Source organism: Oculina patagonica, chromosome 1, assembly GCF_052425735.1.
Source record: "Oculina patagonica isolate OP01 chromosome 1, crgOcupat, whole genome shotgun sequence".
NCBI classification, from domain to species: domain Eukaryota; kingdom Metazoa; phylum Cnidaria; class Anthozoa; order Scleractinia; family Oculinidae; genus Oculina; species Oculina patagonica.
In genome coordinates, this window is record NC_135758.1 from 9,659,995 (window position 1) to 9,681,750 (window position 21,756).

General features: G+C 37.7%; 2 protein-coding genes and 1 long non-coding RNA gene across 4 annotated transcripts; 2 read left to right on the forward strand and 1 right to left on the reverse strand.

The window, feature by feature from the left end:
- The first annotated feature begins 2,652 nt into the window (after positions 1-2,652).
- Positions 2,653-13,621, forward strand: LOC144648355 (uncharacterized). Of its 2 annotated transcripts, XR_013569685.1 has the most exons (6): positions 2,653-2,796; positions 10,674-10,718; positions 11,126-11,164; positions 11,932-12,055; positions 12,440-12,479; positions 13,399-13,621. It is a non-coding gene; the product is annotated as an uncharacterized LOC144648355 (long non-coding RNA). The 2 variants fall into 2 exon arrangements; XR_013569683.1 differs by lacking the exon at positions 12,440-12,479.
- Positions 13,622-15,246: 1,625 nt separating this feature from the next.
- LOC144648367 (uncharacterized) lies at positions 15,247-17,026 on the forward strand. Its single transcript, XM_078507952.1, has one exon. The coding sequence runs from the start codon at positions 15,675-15,677 to the stop codon at positions 16,446-16,448; it is 774 nt and encodes a 257-aa protein (XP_078364078.1). The 5' UTR covers positions 15,247-15,674; the 3' UTR covers positions 16,449-17,026.
- A 510-nt stretch (positions 17,027-17,536) lies between these two features.
- LOC144644818 (uncharacterized) lies at positions 17,537-21,059 on the reverse strand. Its single transcript, XM_078504373.1, has 4 exons — positions 20,982-21,059; positions 19,838-19,886; positions 19,167-19,256; positions 17,537-18,359 (listed from the first exon to the last, which is right to left on the reverse strand). Exons 1-4 carry the CDS (start codon positions 21,057-21,059, stop codon positions 17,893-17,895), a joined length of 684 nt encoding a protein of 227 aa, XP_078360499.1. The 3' UTR covers positions 17,537-17,892.
- Between the last annotated feature and the right edge of the window lie 697 nt (positions 21,060-21,756).

A 21,756-nucleotide genomic window follows, 5' to 3' on the forward strand; every position in this document is an offset into this window, starting at 1 on the left:
ATGGTGGAAAGTATGGAATATATATTTGGGAGGAGGCGAACGCTTGCGGAAACACAGTGGCCTAATGGTTAGTGCAATGAACCCCGGATGCAGCAGTCCGCTATTGTGTTGAGTTCTTGGGCAAGACTCTTTACTTATACAGTGCCTCTCACAATGGCCACCCAGGTGTATTTAACAACTATCCTGCGAAATCGCGCGGAATATCGCCTGATACTTAGCCGACGACCGTGACGCAGTAGGCCGAGTTGGCTAAAATCAGACGATATTCCGCAAGATTGAACAGGATAATTGTTTTATTATTCAACAAATTGTCAACAAAACAATTTTTGCAGACAGAAAAACTGTAATTATGCAGCGCTTTACAAGATTTCTGACGAATCTTCGCAACCTACGTATATCGCAGAATATCTGTTACGTACGGATGACAGATAACGTTAATTTCTTGACCATATATGGGCAGCGCGAGCATTTGTTGAATAGTAAAAATGGATAATGGCATGGTCAGGTTTTCATATTATATTCAATATATGACAACAAATTTGATACGGTACAATATACCGCGTGTAAAATGTGGCAATATGCATTAAAATTTAGTTTGAGATCATTTCTTTTCGAGGGTTCATTTCTTTGATTTGGAACTTTACGGTATCATGAATGAAAAGTTACATATAACCGGACTTTAATTTAATCTTTGTAGTTCCTTCGTTAAGTGTTGCAGCATACCGTATTTACTCGAATAAGCGCCGCGGCGCTTATTAAATTTTTTGCGCCTCAAGTGCGGCGCTTATTCGAGGGCGGCGCTTATTTAAAATGTGGACGCAACCAAGAATCCTATCTTTTACAGTAATTGAAAATAGCGTCTTTTGATTGTCAGTATTCGTCTCTTGCTAAAGAAAGAAGTAGAGCTAGCTATCCTGGCAAAGTTAGAGGAATTCACGACATTTAGAGAACTACGTGTTGTAAGAATGTTGGATAGAAAACAAATGGGCAAGCAGTAAAATAATCACTTAGAACTGCAAAACATCGCTTTTGTTGTTTTAGAGTTGTTTTGTAGTGCTGTTTTAAGTTAAACGGAATTCCTCGAACGAGCGCCGAATCGGAACTGCGGCGCTTATTCGGGGGCGGCGCTTATTAACTTTTTTGTCCCAAATGCGGCGCTTATTCGAGGGCGGCGCTTATTCGGGGGCGGCGCTTATTCGAGTAAATACGGTACACTAGTTCATGAACCGCACTAAACATGATCTCGTGCTCTCTTTGCCAAAAATAATATTATAATTATGTCCATTAACATTACGGGCGCAAAACGTCTTTTATCATGGTTCCCTTACAAATATGCATCAAAACAAAGCCCATACTTCATTTGCTCGGCATTGTACCAAAACAACATTGGTCTGAATAGTATGGACAAAGGTGACCCAGAGGCGGCGGTGCCTTTGGAACGTTTGGGAGGGGGGGGGGGTGGGTGGGGCGTGTTCGAACTTTTTTCGAAAATAAACAAAGCTTACAGAAGACTTCCAAGGAAGTTTCGAAGATGTTTGAACTCACTCACAACGGAATATCTTGATAAACCAATTTTACGCTGCGCTCGCGATATTTTCGGCACCAAAACGTGGTGGCTGAGCCCCCCCCCCCCAAATTTTCGTTTGGGGGTACAGCCCCCTCCCCCCCCTGCTCCGCCGCCTATGTGACCAGTAATTATCATACAATTATGTCGGTAAGCATTTTGCGCGCAAAACGTTTACACTGTATGTATGTCTAAAAATATTAATCAAAAATTACCGTATGCGTCCATATTTGATTAATTTTGATTAATTTTTAACTTGAACTCGAAAGATACTTCACTGATACTTTAATAGACGTTTATAAAATTTCTGAGGTCCAAACACATGAAACCTGGTGGGCAATGCAAATATAATTAGCTTAAGGGTTAGTTCTAGTCTGTTGGATTTAAACAATGGCAACAGGCTTATAGCGCAGATAAGAAGCAAGCTTCAGTTATTGTTGTGCCATAAAAGCAATGGTATGGTTAAAAGTGACCAGCTTCATCAGTATTAGTTAATTATGTCGATTAACATTTCGCGCGCAAAACGTTTTAACGTGTCTCAAAAATCGTCATATACGTCCATACGGGATATATTTCTATCCTAAACTCGAAAAAAAAAAAACAGAAAAAAATCGAAGACACTTAGAGAAATGTAAAGAAATAAGCAGGAAACTTCTGCCGCAATAGCAGCAAAAGCATGCATGGTTCAAAGTGACCAGTCATTATTTTATAATCATGTTGGTTAACATTTTGCGCGTAAAACTGTTTTAACAAGTCTCAGAATTATGCATCAAAAATTTTCGTATACGTCCATACTGGATTTATTTCAAATCTGAACTCGAAAGAACAGAACAAAAAAGTCGATGATACTAAAAAAACTGTTAAAAAAATAGCAAAAACAAAAACAAAAAAGAAATTAGCAGGCCACTACTGAGCTCTAAGCACATGAACCTGGCGGGCAATGCTAATATAGCTGGTTTGGGATTAGTTCTAATCTGCTGAATTTGAACAATAGCCACACTGTTGTCAAAATACATTTAAGTATAGCACAGCTAAGAAGCAAGCTTCAGTTGATACGTCGACCCTTGCACGAAGCATCTCAGCTTGTATTGGCTGCTAGTTCGAGTCCAGAATCAAGCAAATCAACTAAATACAAAATTGCCCATAAATGATGAATACCTCTGTCGTATTTCTGATTGTATTTGTTGCCGTTTGCTCGGCCGCCAGAGTACCATTTCCGCGTCGTGACGAAGGTAAGGAAACTTCTTCGTTCTTTTTTCTCTCAGTCATAGCGTCAAGAGCGCGCAAATGGCGTAGAAACGTTGTGTGTTTTTGATTAACTATCAAGATAATTAGCTCAAGATTAAAAGTGAAAATCAAGAAATTCTAGTTTTGGTTGTTCTGTGTATAAATGGAACTGTCTTTTACCACGTCCTCAGATCTAAAGGAAATTAGATTATTTTTCTTTAAATATCTTTCCTTTTTTACCTCGTATGGTTAAAAATTATTTTGATGTTTTGTGATAAGTATATTAATAATATATTTTTAGTCACTGCAAGCTTCAGACAAAAAGACCCTCGTTAAAAATAGTATCACGTCGGATCACCTAAGATTTCGTACGGATATAAAGCCGTTTCTTATGAAAATTGGTATTAAGCCATAGCCATATTCTAAAGAGTAACCTCAAATAGACTGCCGGAAGATCGTTGTAGTGAGCAAGGTCGAGAAAGATCAGTAATTATGGAATAATTATGTCGATATGATTTTGCGCGCAAAAGTTTTATTACATAAAATGACATCAAAGACAATGGAATAAAAATCCGTTGGATAAGAACAACTTTAGGCAGTCTTTATATATACCATGTATGAAATGTTGTCGTCCATGCACATTATTGGTATTGTTATTAATTGTTGTGCCACAATAACATTAGCATGTCAAATGTGACCAGTCATTATTATATACATAATTATGTCGGATAACATTTCGCGCGCAAATTTGTTTAACATGTCTAAGAAATATGCATCAAAAGTTATCACATAATTCCATATTGGATATATTTTTACCCTGAAAACGAAAGAACAGAACAAAAAGACTCGAAGATACTAACACAAATGTAAAGAAATAAGCAGGAAACTTCTGCGCTTTGAGTACATGAAACTGGCGGGTAATGCAAATATAATATATAGATTTAGGCAAGCCTAAAAGCGGAGCTCCCCGGTTATTTGCCCTTTATACTTTTTTAGACCGATTTTTTTATTCATGTTATTATCTTTATATATTATATGCATCATTGTTCCCCATGAACAACAGCACCAAATAAGAGGAAAAATAATTGATCAATTAAAAAGGATTATCAATTAGCAGTAACTTTTCTTAACCCTCGGATGTACAGTTGAATCTCGACAACTCGAACTCACAAAAACTTTAACCTCTCACTAACTGGAACCTTTTCGAATTCCCCTTAAGGTCAATTTTTTAAAATAATTTTACCCTCGCTAACTCAAACCTCTGATATTTCGAACCATTTTCGATTTCCCTTAAGGTTCGAGTTATTGGGATCCAACTGTACAAGACCATCACCATCATCTGTACTCCCGCCATCGTATAAGGGGTTGGGGGGGGGGGGGGGCTTGGAGACCCTCCCCAGAGTTTTCATCCTATTAAGGTGCAGTGAAATACATGTACTTGTGCACTGAGTAGAAAGCCCGTAGCGTACTCCACAAGATGACATAATTTTTGTTGGCTGTGACGTCAATATAGCTGTCATCTTGATGCAAAATCAAGCTAGAATGCTTATGGAATGCAAAACAAATCAAATCGTACCATTTTGTTTAAAAACAAAATAAAAAAAAATAAAAAAGAAAATGTTAAACATGACGATTTTTCGCCAGACCTCATTATAATTATGGCATTGCCATGGCAACATCAAATATCATGAATATATGATTTAACACATGAAAATTTTTGCAAGGTATGAATGAACAACTACTGAAAAATTCAGCATTGTAGAGTACCGTATTTATTCGATTAAACGCCTCCCTCGAATAATCGCCGCAGATAAGGGCACAAATATTAATGGACGCTGCCCTTAAATACACGCTGCATCATGATGTGGCGTTTATTCCAATAATAGAGTCAAAAAGCAAATGCAATAGTAATCAAGTTTGAACCAAGGCTCAAAAGAAATATTTTCCTTGATTAAAGCCTTTTCAGATGAGCACTAAAAACATTTTTCTGTTTTTAAAATTCAAATGTTCAGTTACCATACTATTGTTAGCAAGAATAAAATTGAATTTGAAATAAACGACACCCTCATATAAGCGCTGGCCTTGCCTGCGCGTTGCCTTGCCTGCGCGTTTAATCGAAAATTAAATTCAAAATTTTTTTTAAAAAAAGTTTGGAGGGGGGTGGCATCCACTCCCCCCCCCCCCCTCCATGTACATGTATGTCCAAGGTTAAACTCTCAAAGAGGAGATAAAACAAAGAAAATGTTGTTCTAGTTCTGGCTGGTATGTTCCAGCTGTACACATAGCATACAACTGGAAAGTTTTACATGCACCTTCCCCTCCCCTTCCCACCCCCCCCCCCCAAATGGGCACCCTTTGTCATAGAACGGTGACAAAAGTTATTATAATTATACAACACAAGTGAATACAATGTAGTGCTTTTCGTGCACGCTGATTGGTTAACTCGGAGGTGATTTGCAAAGTACTTTTGACCTCATTACAGCTAAGAAAAACAAACTGCCTTCGTGCATCGCTTTGTTTGCTTGTTATTCAACTTGTGTGGTACATATTAAAACAATTATTTACTTCAGCGTTGGTGAATGTGGTGGATATTTACCGCTTCGCGGCTCGGTAAATATCCAACAATATTCATCTCCACTACGGTGAATAATTGTTAATTATTGCCCAATACCAAAAATAACAGCTTTCTGCTAGCACACCAGACTAAAAGCTAGCTGCAAGCCAAAATAGTGACATTCTGTATATTCTGACAAATACATGTACATGTAGGGTCCCCCAAAACCATAGCACTTCTTCCCTAATTAAATGAGTATTGTTCCTTTCTCCTTTCACTTATTTACACATAATACAATCTATAGCTGTGTATAGTTTGGTTTTGGTAAAGTCAAAATTTGCCTAGGAAAAATAAATATTTCATCAGTTAATTATTGTATTGCAACATACAATGTTACTGAATTTTGAGATTAATGAACTGTGTTTCTCATTTATTACTGTTCTTCACAGTGTGAGCACTGAGAATTAAGGATAATTTTTATGTTGTGCTATCAGAAATCCTTTAAGAAATATACATGATTGTACCACAACTGGCTTTTTTTCATTAACTTTAAAATTACACCTGTCCATATTTAAGTACATTAAGTATTAGTTGTACATGCAATTAAGAGATAATATAATAATCTGATTGTTCATTTATCTCTCCCTGTCCCTGCAGCTATCTGGTACTTGTGTTAACCCTGAAAAAGGCAAAAAAGACAGATAAAATTTTGTTGATTATCATTGGCATTAATATTTATAATTCCAAAGTTATTCAAAACACTGATCTACAGATACAATGTATAGGGAAATATTTTTCCAATTTTTGGCTGGGCCAGGGACTGTGTTGAGGGATATGTTCAGAACCAAAAAAAAATCCTTTCACAGTGAGTATATCAGCACAACTGCTTTCAACCTACTGAAAACATTATTAGTGCTTTTTATAAGACCCGGCACATGTCAGGGCTTTGGTGAGTGTTTTGGTGAGCCACTGGCTAAAATTCATGAGTTCCCTTCAAAATGAGGTATCTTAAGACTCTTATGTTACTCTCTGACAGGTGCTGCTGAAAGCACTGTCTGATTAACTTCATAAAGGCTTGCATATTCTCCCCAAAACTTTTATCAGGGATGTAGCTAAGAGACACTTTGCGGGCACATCAACAAGCCCAGCTGTCTTTTCTAGCCTTAGCAGCTCTAAAAGTTTAGTAAGTCTTTGCTTTTATGAGAAATTTCAGCTGAATTCAGGTTTTCTTTCTACATTTGCCTAGTACCACAACAAGATAAACAGGTCAATTTGCACTTCTCCCACAAAATCATTACAAGTATTAATTCCAGTAATTTGTCGGGTCAGGTAGCAGATCTTGTTAGGTTTTTGCCCTCAAACCCCTCCCCTGTCCCCTCTTTTCTTGAGCAATGATAACAGTTTATTTACATTTGCTTTTACATGTAAATTGTGTACTAAATTCCTCAATAGAGGCAGAATTGCAAGGCAACAATAATTTTTACTGTTAACTTATTCTTATTAAGGAAATGTAATTATCTTCTTCTGTTCTAAGTAGCATAATGTATTTAGTTTATTTTAAGTAGCTTGTTGTCAACAAATAAAGTTATGTTTTATATCTAAAAAAGTCACAACACATTACATTTATTTAAAACTAGCTATGGTACATGTACATCCAAGCCATGCCACAGGCTATTGTGCAATATGCATATGTATGAGTGTTAAAAAAAAAATTACAACGATAAAAAATAGCCTTAATATACTATTACGCCCCGTCTTTCGCCTCCCCTTTTAACTCGCAAAAACATTACACCTGTTCGCACCAAATAAACACATATGGTGCATGTATTTTTTCTCCTGAAAACACTGCTTTTTATTCAGATAAAATAACTGAATGTCAATGCCCTCAAAATGTTTTTATATGTTGGTGTCAGAATGTGGGAAATGCACTCGAAAAGGCCAAAATTTGTAAAATTTTCTTGGGCAGCACCCCCCCCCCCCCCAAAAAAAAAACAACAACAAAAAAACAAGAAGGTAATGCCTTAGGTATGAAATGTTCTCCTAAGCTATCCCATGGGGTTGACTGGATTTTTCAAATACAGACACTACCCAGTGTTAGTTTGTCCATGTTGTCAGTTGCATGCATAAATGAACAGGTACATTAGAGATAAAATGAGATGCACAAGTCATTTTAGAATATGTATTAAAGACTAAATTAAAATCCCTCAGTTCCCAAGGGGTTGAATAAGTTTCATTTTTAAATTACAAAGGTCATGCTGTTCTTTCTTGTTGGTATTCTCTTAGAGGAAAACAATGGCTCCAAAACAAACAGAAAACTCTACAATTGTTTTTACACTGCGTATGTGCCATACTTTACACAAAAAAGCACAAATTATCATCTAATGAATTTTAATTGTTTTGATATCTGTACATTGGGCAACTCCTGCCACTTTTAGAATTTAACCATGGAAATCTAACCCTTGACATCAGCTTGAATTACTTCATAAGCTTCAGTAATGTAGAGTGAATAACTTGTCTGTTGTGTATTTGCTATCCTATGTTTACATTGTAATGGCTCTTGAAAAAATGAAGACGAAAGTAGTTCTCAGACAGTACCAATGAAACTGGAATTAGAGTCCAAATACATGTACTTTGGGTGACATTTCATCGATAAAAACATTTCTAAGTAAACTATTTACATTGTGAAACGCAAATCAATCTACCTCTTTCCGGAAACACCAAATTTGAGAAGAGACCTGTTTCTCGATTTAACTAAACTACAAACAGTTCAGCAAGCTAAGGGAAAGTAACCAGGCAAAATCCTCGACATTTGAGAAGCGAATGCCTACTAGTCAGTTGAAAAATGCTAGCATATGGTGCTGATTAATCATTTACTTTGAAAATTCTAAACTCCGAAGTAAGAACGTTGACAAGACAAATTTTCCATAAATGAATAAGCCTATTATTTTATAACTTAACTTTTAATACTCACATTCTCCAAAACGTCGCTCGTTTTTTTTTCTGAACTCTCTTTGTTTTTCTCTCTCGCGATGCTCCTCGCTACTTCGTTGCCTCTTTTCAGCTCTTTTGCTGGGTTCTTTCATGCTCTCTTTGTCGTTGTTGTTCGCTACTATTCACGTCGCGGATCGCTTTTCTCCCCGAAGTTCAATTCGCTCTACTCTCGTTTGTCAACATCGACACAACAAGAGATTAGAAAAAATAAGTTTTTCTCGTGTTTGAAACTTCAGACCGGCTGAATAAACGTATTGAATCTAGAGACTGAAGTCGTTTTGAAAGCTTCTTTGCAAAATTAAAAATTGAAAATCTTTGCCTACTACATTTTCCCACCAACAAACGCGGGCTCCCCGGAAGACAAACTCGTCCCCAGTCCTAATCAGGGCGGACGGACGGACGGACGGACGGACGGACGGAAGGTCACGTGACTACCAAACTTTTTCGGCTTGACGGGTTTCAGTTTATCTGCTTTGTCCGCATGAACCAATGGGGCTCCGCCTTCGGCGCCTTCGGCGCCGTGCGAGCTCCGCTATAAATTGGTTTGGGATTAGTTTTAATCTGTTGAATTTGAACAATGGCCACAGTCTCTTGTCAAAATGCATATATAAGTATAGCAGAGCTAAGAAGCAAGCTTCAGTTGATACGTCGACCCTTGCACGAAGCATCTCAGCTTGGCTGCGGGTTCGAGTCCAGAATCAAGCAAATCAACTGATTACAAAGTTGTCTATAAATGATGAATTCTTCCATCGTTTTTCTGATTTTATTTGTTGCCGTTTTCTCGGCTGCCAGGGTACCATTTCCGCGACGTGACGAAGGTGAGGAAGCTTAATTTTCAGTGCTGTTTTTCTTTCAGTCGTAGCGTTAAAAAGAGTGCGCGGATCATCTATGGGGCGGGCGGACCGCGTACGAAAGTTGTGTAATTTCCAGTAAACTAACTCGAGTTCTAAAGTCAATTTGAACAGTTCTAGTTTAGATGTACTTTGTTTAAGCCCAGCTCTCCTTAAACATGTACTAAAATCTAAGGCCAGAAGATTTTTGGTGAGTACAAAAACTGTTAGGATTTTTGCAACTTCGAATTGCTAAAAAAGTTGAGCGCGCTTTTCCATTAGTCAGATACTTAAAAAGGTCTCTATATTTTACTATGTTTTGCTATATAACCATATTATTTCTGTGCAATTATAACTGTTCTCCTTGTATTTTTAGCAACTGCAAGCTTTGAGGCAAGTATCATTTTTTGCGCGGTTAGGTATAACAATATTTTCTTCAAATTTGTGCGCCTTTGTGGATAGTTTCCTACTAAAATTATTACTGACGAGATTTGCGCGCGCTTTTTTGATGGCTTACTAACAAATTGTTACAGGGCATTTTATGGTTTGCTTTTACCATATTATCATGAGATTTGTGCGCGCCATTTTGGTGTTTTTCTACAAACACATTATCATGAGATTAGCGCGCGTTTTTTGATAAGTAATAGTAATTGGATGAGTGGAGAAGGGAATCGAGCTCGATACCCTGAATTGTACGAACGAGGTCATACTAATTAATCGAAAAACAAATTCGAGGAGGAAGGAGAACGAGAAAGCAATGCAATGGAGAAAAGCAGGAAAACAGCAAGAAAGAACCACAAATGCGCGTGAGACGCGCGAGGAGGTGCAAGGCCGAGGCCGGAACGGGACACCCCGGCGCGCGCGACGCGACAAAGGCGCGCAGAACCAATCAAAAACGAGAGTTATAGATACGATATGGATTTTAACAAGATAGTTTCGCGCGCTTTTTTTTAACTTCAGTTTTTGCGGTGCACTGACGTAAGAATGTAATCCTTGTTTAGCTTGTCACTTTTTTCGTTTTCGTTTTGTTATCGTTTTGAGAAAGACAATTGTGTTTTTTGGTACTTTGCAATAAAAACTATCATCATCATCGCTCCCTGCGAACTTACAAGAAGTGTAGTCATGATTTTTCGCCGCTGTTTTTGGTATTGTTTGCTTTCTTTTTAATATTCGAACGCGTGCTAGGCGGTGTCCTATAAATACATTATCGTAATATTTCCGCGTGCTTTTTTCTTACTTAGCTAGGCTGTTTATAAGGCAAACAAATGCAAGAATATCCATTCCTATGCGCACTGTTTGTCGCTATTTTTTTGTTTTGATTTGTATCAGTTTTAGGTTTTTTCTTTTTTGGAGTACAGAAATTGCCACAGCTGCGAAGGTTAACCCTTTTACTATATTTCCACATTTTAGATCTATATAAAATCTCCAGCCTTCAGTGCACGCGGTACAGCGTTCATGTCCAGTTACTAACTTCGTTTATTTTTATGTTCTTAATTTTTGTTCTCAGCTGACGAACGTAGGATCCTCAAGGAAGATTTAAGCGATGTCACAGGTAATTTTAATGATTATACATGAAGTTAACAATCTCAGTCAATCAAGAGAGTGTAGTGGGGGCAAGCTAAACTGCTACCAGAGAGAGCTGTTTCCATACAAAAAGGCCCGCCTTAAGGAAGCCGGTCGCTTAGGTTACAAAATATCGTTTCGTAGGAAGGTCGTCTGTATCTGCAATGCGCGTTTCTCAATATTCTCTAAAATTTTAATGTGTTTGTTTCATGCGATCAATATATTTTTCTAAAATTCTAATGTTTTTGTTTCATGCGATCAATATATTTTGCCGAGTTCTTTGTTTAAATATACGTAACGTAATTATTATAATTACCATGATGGATGAGCAGTCCAATGTTGTTTTTTTAATTTTGTTATTAAACTAAAAAATATATTTCACCTTCTTATTTTCAGAAATTAAAATGGATGGATCTGTGTGGAAACGCGGTGAACGTAAGTTACAAATTAAATCTCCAGGGAGTAATAACTCCTCGAGTTAGTGCACATGCCACAGAGATTGGACAAGTCGATTGGACGCGAGGGTGAAAGTTGATACCTCCCAACTAAAATACGTATTTTAATTGTACAGGTGATGTGTCCTTTAGAAACAACGTGAAAAACAGTTAGGTCAGAAGACCGGATATAATAGTGAACAGCAAATGTACAAGTGTCGCGAACGTAGGAGTCGTGAATGCCTTTTACTGCACCCACATTTGACTGTGTTGTGAATTCTCTTTTTGCAATCCTTTCTCGAACTCCCCTATCCCCCTATCCCCCCCACACCACACACACACACACCTCCATGTCTCGCTTGCCACACAGTCATAGCAGTAGTAGGGAAGGGATGTTTTTTGTCCTTACTTTAATAGATTGAATACATTAATGGGAGTGACGTCATAAGCTATTCTCTCAATGTCATAAATGAAACGGGGAGGAATCTCATTTTCGTAGGACCAGTTTGAAAGATTTGTCAATAACGTGATGCTCTATTTTTCTCTTGGTTATTATAAGTAGTTGACGGGTTTTCTTTCAAGTGGGTTAACAGACATATATTTGGTAGGGCTTTAATTCCCGAATTAGGATATTTCCGCCTGAAATTTGGTGGACCTATTTTTGGTGGAGGCTTATTTTTGGGAGGTAGAGGAGGGGGGAGGGGGTAGTTTTCTTAGTTTTTGCGGTTCGCTATAGTTGATATCCGGTGTTCTGTGTTCATTCTACAGCCAGCATCTGCCCACACTGTGCTTCTCTGGGACCAGGTTGCACCTGTAAATATAGGAATGATTATTGTTACGGCTGGGGCTGTGGAACCTCTGGACGATGCACTAGTAGCAACTGTGTGTAAAGGTACAAGGCAGCAACACTCTTAATTAACGCGCATTCATTCTATTTGGGTTGAATAGCAAACGACTGCTTTAAGAGACTGTATCACAGATTTTAGCTAAATTTAGTCATGGGAAAATTACCATCAAATTCAGTTAAGTATAAAACTAACCACTTAAAACAGTGAAGGACCATTTCAATTACACACTAAATACAAAAGATCGTGCGGATGGCCAAAACTGACGAAGATTGAAACGGATTGCGATATGAGTTTTTGAAAAATAGTTGGGCTGAACAGTTTTCAAAGTTAATCTTGTTTGCTTTTTACTTTAAATTATAACGCCCGAGAGACAAATTTGATTTCACCCAGAAATCCGGGCCTATTGAAGCTATGGTTTTCTCATTTAGATCCAGAGAAGTAATTCCTTTGCAAACATAAGGATTTCTTGTGAGTATTTGGCAAAACTAAATAAGTAAATAAACTGCACTCAGCCGTGACACAGTCCCTTTAAAGGGACTATGTCACGGGGATTTCGCAGGTTTTTGATCTTAACTGTTCTGAAATTATTGGTAGGCAACTAAACCCTAAATAAACATCTTTGAATATCTAAAGGTTGGAATATATAACCTTAATTTGTGGATAGAAATCAAGGTACGTCTATAAATACCGATATTTCGAAGTCGCGCAAAACAATTTGAAAACGTTTGCCTAACTTTTTCAAATTGCAATCCGTTTCCATCCGAGCCATTCGCAGCCAAAGATGCCCGTTAACAGTTTCATTGCTTTAATATAGTAATTTTTAATAAACATAGACTATCATTGTTGGGTTTCCTGCGACACAAATATAAATTTTGGCGGCTCAAAAATCAGTTAAAATCCGTGATATAGTTCCTTTAAAGGGACACTGTTACGGGATTTTTTCTTTTTCTCAGTAAAAAGTACTATAATTGGCGAAGTACTCTCGCTCGTACATGAACATCAAGATGAAGATATAAAGTAAATTGTTGTTAAGGGAATAGGGGAGCCGTTATTAGTTTTTCAGAGCTGTTTTTCCAGGCCACAAGGGCAGAACTTGAAAAAGTCAGCCTGACTTTTTCAAACAGTTCTCTAAAAAGTACAACTGTAATCCAGGAGCCCATTATTAGTAATGGGCTCCTGTGTAATCTCTGCTCAATCTGGTTATAAACAAACTCCTCAGTCATTTAAATCCAAGATGGCGGAGTCTCACTGGCCGCCATGTTGGATTCGAATGCCAGGAAAAAAGCGCTAGGAACTGAGACCATTCAAAGTTATCGCAAGTACTGAAATGTGGTTTGCTTGTGTTAATTATTAATGTTAATGATATTTTTTCATTTTTGTCCCTCAGGTGCCAGCGTACTTGAGTGAAATGCACTTCCGTTTTGGAAGTGTTCACCGCAAGATGCGTTCAACTTTCTTAATTCAAGCACATTTAATGTGATAGTCACGAGTAGCGACTGTTAAACCTAAGATTTGTTGTAATCTCGTATCGTATTGTGAAAGTTTGTGTCTTGCCAAGTCGCAATTCACAGTTTTCCAATGAAGAATAAAAATTTTTACTTGTAAACAAACGTCTCGTCAAATTTTGCTTGTTTTTTATTTTTTATGTCTCTTATCCATTGTCGCATACCTCAGCCACCAGTGAAATCATAAGTTTTTCTTTGCCGGGCTCTAACACTCTCCTTCATTTTTAGCGCATTATTTTACAAACTTTCTTCCAAAAGAATACTACAGAACATCTCCTGAGGAGAAAAATTAACAGCTAAACATATTTCACTTCAGTTCTTATGATCAGTAAGAAGTTCGCACAGCAGTTGTCAATACGAACAATTTCGTTTATGAAAAAACATCACTACAAGGTTAAAAATCGCTAGCAAAAATTTAACTTTTATATTTGGAGGATGAAGTAGGGCTGAACAAAAAAAGAGTAAAAAAAAAACGCACTAATAAAGCAAGAAATTTGATTTCTTTTCTGAAGTTAAAAATTGATTTTGAAATTACAATTTGCCCCCTCACCCTAAGCATGGAAATATGAAATATGCAAGCGCAATCGCTTAGTAAAGCCTTGTTTTCACTAGCGACGCAAGCACAAGCTCAAGGATAAAAGCTCTTATTTCACCGTGAAAACGGCTTCGACACAAGCAAAAGCACAAGTGCATTGCGTTTTGATGCTTGTGATTGTGCTTACGGCAAGCACAAGGGTCAAGATTTGTCCTTTTTGCGTGATAGTGAAAATTAAACCAGGCTTAAAGCTGATTTCCAGTCCGTACTGCGCAGACTCGGGGTTTGTTTTCGTTTTTGTTTTGAATTTGTTGAAACGTTACACTTCGGTGACAGCATACATGAAGTTCTTTAGTCCGCCATTACAGTTCGTTTCGTTCAAGAATTTCCGATGAGCTGAAACTTCGGTTTGAAATAGCGTCAAGGTTCCTCTACTCTTTTTTTTTTTTTCTGCAAGGATATCGCGTTAATTATGAAGAAAAGGGTAAGTTTGTCGCGGAATTTTTAGTCTCGCTTGTAAACATTCCTTCGCATGTGGGCTCACATAAACATTGCAGCCGAGATTGCGCAGTACGGACTGGAATTCATCTTTAAGGTTCCGTTTTCACGGGTTGGGGTGGAAGGGTAATCTACTGGTGCGTCTTTCCTTTCTCATCCCCAGACAAACCTCGCGATTGTCAAGCGTTGTTTCCTACCAACTTTCTTTCTTGGAATGCTGGAAAACTACAAACCGGAACCTTTTTCGTCCGAAAGATTCTGAAGATGACATTCGACTTTTTAAACGGACTCATTTTGTAAACTCCACTATCGGTTGCATACTAAAAGTAATCTTATGACGTCACAACTGCTACGATATTCAACCTCCTGAAAGTCAACTAAAATCCGAAACACGCGAGCCTTATGTTATAAGGAAAAATATATATTTGCTTGCATTATAAGATCGCGATCATTAGATCATTTTCAGATCTAGTTGCCCTTGATTTCTGCCAGCCCGTTCAAAATTTTTGTCCTTTATAATCATTCATACTCCCCGCTTGCTTTTAAATAATTCTTTTGTATTTTCGATCGTTTTGCGTCATACGTTTGTAAAGAGTTTCATTATTCAATTTAATTAGGCGCCCCGTTTGTATATTCAACAGAATCGATCACCTAAAATAGAGCGATGTAATGAAAGAGGGAATTATTGTATTTTTGCCGTCGGAAGGCGGAGCAAATCGTTGTAGACTATGTTGTTAAGAAGAGGCGAATACAAAAATAGCTAAAGTGATTCTGATCTGTTAAGGCCTTTTTTCAATTCTTAGCAAAAACAAAAATCGTGAGCAACGCCATTTTTTTCTTTTCGAACCGGAAGTATGAAAAGGTATGAACTTTCTATTTACTGCAAAGATCAAACAATCTATTGTCAATGAAGGCTCAAGGGACGTGCAAACCATTGTTTTCGCTTGTTTATGTGCATATTTGCATTTCGTTACGTTCATTTACGCATCGATTCACATTTAACTTCCTTTGAAACGTCAATTACACTGAATATGTTGCAACTTAGCGGCCGGTTTCAAGTCAGACGATGCATTAAACCATAAAAGCCCGCGAGAAATTTACAGCTGCAGCATAGAAATAGAAAAAATGGGGTGCTTTCCAACCAAAGAATCGACGGAAACAGACGATGAATTAGATCTTGACAGTACTCCACTACTTGAAGAAGCTTCAAGATCAGAGAGTCAACGCGAAGATCAAGTCTTGCCGCCAAAGCAGGGCCGGGATCAGTTTTATAAGTCAACCGACCCCAGATTGGAAACACTTTTGCTTAAACTGGAGCACGCTCAGAGCTTGAGAGAAAAAGTACGCCGATTGAAGTCAAAAACAGAACTTGAAAACTACCGGTTGAAGATTATTGGCCTTCTGAACGCCGCTACTATGGAAATGAGTCGCTTAACGAAGGAACGCAAACACAGCGAGGCGGAGAGAATTGTGAAAGAAGTTATGCGACTGAAAAATGTCTTAGGAGATGAATTTTTCGAATCTGCACGGATAAACGCTTTTGGCAGGGAAATAACTGAATTGGGATCGTATTTATTGACTGGTGGGCAATATTTTAAGCCGGTAATGATACAAGAAGATGATGACAGCATTGTTAAACTTTATTTCTTTGTCATTTCTGACGCGGAAACGACGGAAGTCTTGTTTCGTTACTATTTGGAACACGCAAGTTTTCTGGACGAATACTTTGCTCTAGGACTGGTCACCGCCGAGGGTCATACCCAGGTAGAGATCTACGGCAATTCCTGCCCGCCTTACTGGAAAATACGACGAGATGTTATCAATAATGCGACAGTTCGTCTAAACGATTTAGAGAACTCGAACGAATATGATAATTTTTCCGAATCATCATTAACTTGAAGCCTATTTAATGAAGTCACTAATCGAAATTTTGTATCATATATAAAGACCCCTTTAAATGGTTTCCAGAGGAAAGTTTCGTTCCTCGTATACGAACACGTAAATCTAGATAGAGCCTTAGGTTTATGAATCTTTATTATCCCAAATATTATCTCAAAATCTTAATGGTTTATATAGCTAGTTTTCATCCTAGATTCTTTCACTTTCGGGTAATCGAGTTTAACAACAGAGCACTGAATTCAATTTTGAGAGTTTCCCTAACCTTTTATTATAAGCGATTTTAAATCGCAAATAGATGCATTGTTAAAGATATTTCTAATAAAAAAGTGTCCGAAAGGAAAGATATTAGAAGTTTGATTTCCAACGTTTAAGCGTGTTGTAGCTTCTCAAAATATAAAGGCGACGATATGTAAATGAGATCGGCGGAAATTTCAAGGAATATTAATGATACGTCAAATGATACTATTATTTTGAAGATACAAAAATAGAAAACTCCAAAAAAAGTTTGACCTTACGAACAGGCAGTAGTTCGGCGTGGCTTGGAAAGTCCGCGGGCGCGTGTACGACTTTTATATCCTGTTTTCACCTTTCGTACCCAACCCTTAAACGTCCTGGCTCATTTTTGATCGTTTTTAGTGATTCGTTATACGGTTTCACCGATCGTAATCGAAATCACTGTATCGATCGATGAATGATGGTACGTCGGGTAGTTCAATCAATTGACATCATCATCATCATCATCATCATCATCATCATCACAACAACACGATGGAGACACACAAGAAGCAAGCAATAAATGCAAGTAAGAAGAAAGTCACAAATATCTAAAAACACTCTTTCCTTTCATGTTCTTACTTTATTGTCGTTATTTGCGCAAATTTACAAATATACTAGTTATGCAACGGAGTGGTAACATGGAATCCCACGAGACTTGTATTCTCGATACACACGAGCCTTAGGCGAGGGAGAGAAAAGGACAGTGGAAAGAACACGAGAAGTGTGTGAAAACCATGCCAAGAAAATACGCACTAAATTCGTCATAATACAGTCGCAGCGCACATGGGAAGGTGGGGAAACCGGGTCCTGTATTCTGATTGGCTGTATCTATGGATGGTATAAATGTATTTATGCCCTTGATATGGTCTAAAGTATTGCCATGAAGTACGATTAATAAGTTTCAAACAAAAAACACTTTTTGCAGTTTTTTCTAAATCTAACCTTTCATTTATTTTATTCTTATTATCCGAAAAGTGAGATTTTTAAATTTTTCTCCATCCCCGTTTTAAACTGACTAAACTGCGTACGTAGTCTTGAAAAATATATGCGTTCTATGTATCAAGTCCTTAATTACTTTTTTAACTTGGAAGCAAACGACAAAAAAAAAAACGAAATCGAAGAATCTGGGCTTGAAGCTAGCCTGTAGTGGTAAACCTGCCAGGGCTTTTCAGTCGACGTAGAGAGCGTAAACATCGCAGCAGACTCTTCCTACATTGTCACCTTCGTGATAAGCCACCAAATCTTCACCATACCAGAGGCGGAGCTGCTGACCCAGGCTCACCGTATAAGGGGAGAAAAACGGCAGGACAATCTCAGGGGACATGGAGTTATATCCGGGAATCTCAGACCACTTTCCAGCTGCACCGCTACCTTGAATGAACTGACTCAGAGGCAAAATGATCTGATTGGTAGATGTTGTTATGACAACATTCACCTGATTTTGTAAGGGGGCATAGGTACCACAGCCCCAGAAAGATAAGTGGTGGACACTGGCAGAGGTACATGACACGTAACCACTCTGGCGCACCAATTTAAAGCCTGCAATCTTGCCACCATAAGGAACGTTGAAACTGCCATACTGGCTGTTCTTCGCACCAAAACATACTGCGTGGAAATTCAGTTTGAGCCAGGAATCTAAAAGGAACGGAAAATAAGATTCTCAAACTCGTTAATTAACTAAATTCATCAAGTTTAAGCAAAGTCAAAATCATAACCGTGAAGGAGGTTTTGATAGCCAGTCTTTTAAATTTAGCTTTTAAATTACCTCGAATTTCATCAAAAGCACTCCGCTATGCGTTGTATTTTCAGCTCTCTTCTCGGTGTTTGGATAGCCCGATGAAACACTTATATTACATGAAATATTTAAAAATTAACCTCAGCATTCTCAATTACGTGATTCTCTGATGACTTGTTTTATAGAAGTTTCATTTTCCGAACTTTCACGACCCCCGCCTTCATTAAACGTTTTCCTGACTGAATTGAGCTAACACACCCAGGGTACATACTTCTTCGTCTGTTAATTTTCACACTGCGCCACATCACGAAAGGGATTTTCGCAATTCCAAAAACGTAATTTTTTATTGCTTAGCGCGTAAAAGCTGTGAAAATAAGCGCCGTATGAGGACTGGTTTTTGGGGGGGTTTGAATACGACACCTAATTCCACAGCCTGTTTTAACCTGCATGAGAAATATTCATACGCGATTTTGAAAGGATTTGATAGTTTTAAGCTAAGTAGATCGCGGACAGTCGGTTTTGTTTCCAAAATGCAATTTATGCGCGTCCAAGAGTTGTTGGGTTTATTTTTTTTTTTTTTTTTTTTTTTTTTTTTTTTTTTTTTTTTTTTTTTTTTGCGTTTTCTCGTCGCACGCTATTTAGGAAAAGGAAAAAACTGCTCGCTGTCTATTGGGGGGGAAACTGAGAATTGAATAACGAACTCTTACCAGCTAACTCTGCACTGAACGGGAGTGCTAACAACATCATAACACTCAAAATCAACTTGAAGTCCATAATTCTTCGCGTGGTACGAACGTCTGTAGATAAAACAACATAAAGAACTATGCAAAAATAACAAAATTTGAAAACGCGAAAGGAGGAAATTTCTAAGTATGTTAACCAGTCGCGCCCAGAATTCGCTAACTTCGAATATAGTAACTGAAGATATCGTAAGGTAGTCCATAAAGTCCTTGATCTCAAAAGAGTACTCAAAAATAAATATAAAAGTATATATTTTTCTTTTCGTTTAGCCATTAACATCCAAATCAACGGTTAGAGTAAAATTTTCTGACCTCTTAAAAGAATGTGGAAAGGACTTATTTCATTTTTCTTTGAAAATATCGAGAAGAAGTACCTAAGTTTATAAATCCCTAATTAAACCAAAAACACTCCTCAAACGGATATGATTAATTTATTTTAAGTAAAGAGAATTATTAATCACTTAACACTGAATTAGATATCCGTAAAAACTAACCTCTTAGTTGTCTATTACTTCCCCAACTGCCTATATCTGCTTCAGGTAAAGAGGGGGCGTTTTCCCAGCCTTATAGAATTTTTAGTTGGAAATGTAAAAAAATAAAAAATAAAAAAACTTTGAATAGATATGTATATAGCTTACCTTTCCAAGAATTCAGCGCCTGGGTTGTAAGAATTAACAAAAGCAAAAGCTAAAACACAAAAAAAAACAGGATTTAGAGCACGTTAGATGTAGCATTGAGTAACACGATTTTAAAAGCAACAGAAAAAACGAAACTATACTTACTTCTCGCTGTTCAAAGCTGAATGAGTTCCTTCCCTAAACAGTGATCGATTTTGTTCGCTAGAACGACTCGTATTTCGTTTTAGATCTGTCCAATGGCATAAAACCAATCATTCTTCAATTTTTTTTTTTTGTCACATGCACTTTTTTCAGAAAAAGCCAGACAGAAGACAATCTCGACAGATTGTCGGTGCGAGATTACACCTGAACTAAAGATAAACAACAAAAGACGTTAGGTCCAATATAGGCCCAAGAAGAAGTGAGACTAGATTTTTTATTCTTCCTTATTAAAGAAATTCTTGAAAACGTTTCTGTGTGAGATTTGATTTTTTAACAATTTACTACATTCCTTTATATTTCTCGCAATTTCAAGCATAAATGCACTGTAGAGAACGCCAATTAAGAGGAAAATAAAAATCAACCTTTGCCCTTTCACAGGTAACTTTAATAGCCAATTGTCATACTTTCAGCGATAAATTTGTTAGACCTCTTTAAAACCTCTTTTTGACGAATCGTCTTTGACTTGAAACTTGCGCCTGTGTTTACCAATCAAATTTGAGCCTGCTTAGTTGCTTTTAACGATGACTTTCAAAATAGGCCGTGTTTATAAACCTGGCTACACACAGTCTATATTTGTCAAACAAACTTGTTCTCAAAAGTTTATCACGATTCTCGACTTATAATATTTTTCACTTATGAAAATATTTTTAGTCTTTTTTAGCCAGTTTTATGACACCAACAAATGCACTAGCGTCTTACATTTTATCTGTTTTCTTCTTGTCGGCAATGGCGTTGGCTAGAATGATTTGCCGTTTAGCTCCATTTATTTGTCAAACGGGATGTCATCTTCTAGCTTTGCTGATGTCGTACATGATCACGAAATCACGAAATCACGAAAAAAGAATGCAAAATGTTTTACTGACTTTGAAAACAAGTCACAACTTAGCCAAGCTAGGTTTGCTCTTTTTATTGTTTCCAGTTTGGATTTTCACTCTCGTTCTACAATCATTAGGAAAGTCTTTGGTAGACCTTTGTACACCAACTGTATCACGTGATCACGAATGTTAGAGTTCCGTGCCATTTATGTGTTTGTGTTTGCTAACAGACTCATTATCTTGGCCATTAATTTTGCTATTGGATTTTAGTATATTTGTTTAAGAGAAACAGCTGAGATCCACATTGTCTATTTATCACTCAACAATCTTGACATCCTCTTCTAGGCTTTTGTGCAACATCTACGATATCACAGATCAGTAGTTTGAGTTGTGAAACATTTTATTTCGTCAATCAGAACAGCGCAAATAGACTCAAAGCACAGGTCATTTACGCGCTTGTGCTGTTGCGGCAGCAAGCAAATGTAATGCGTCGTTGTTGAATTTGTGAAAGTAGAAGTAATTTCACGGAGAGTAGTGGGTATCGTTTTCCTTGTTTTCTCAGGTTGGGTCGTAGGCAAACCTCGCTTCCCAGGGTCCTATGAAACTTTCCTATTAACTCCCCCTCCCCCCCTCCCGAGAAGGTAGAGAGAGGACTCTGGGAACGAGGTTGTGAGTCGAGGGGGGGGGGGGGGGGTTCCAGTACGCTCGCGCGAGAAATTTACATCATGCCGGGCATGTCTCCCTGTTTCTTCGCGCGTGACGTGCGTGCTTGCGTGCTCGCGTACTGGTGTGCTTACCAAATGGGAGTACTCGAAGTCTATAAATGGGAGTCAGTAACTAATGTACAGTGAAACAAAGTTTCTTTTTTTTTTTGGAAAACGAGGTAAACGTTTTTATGCAAAC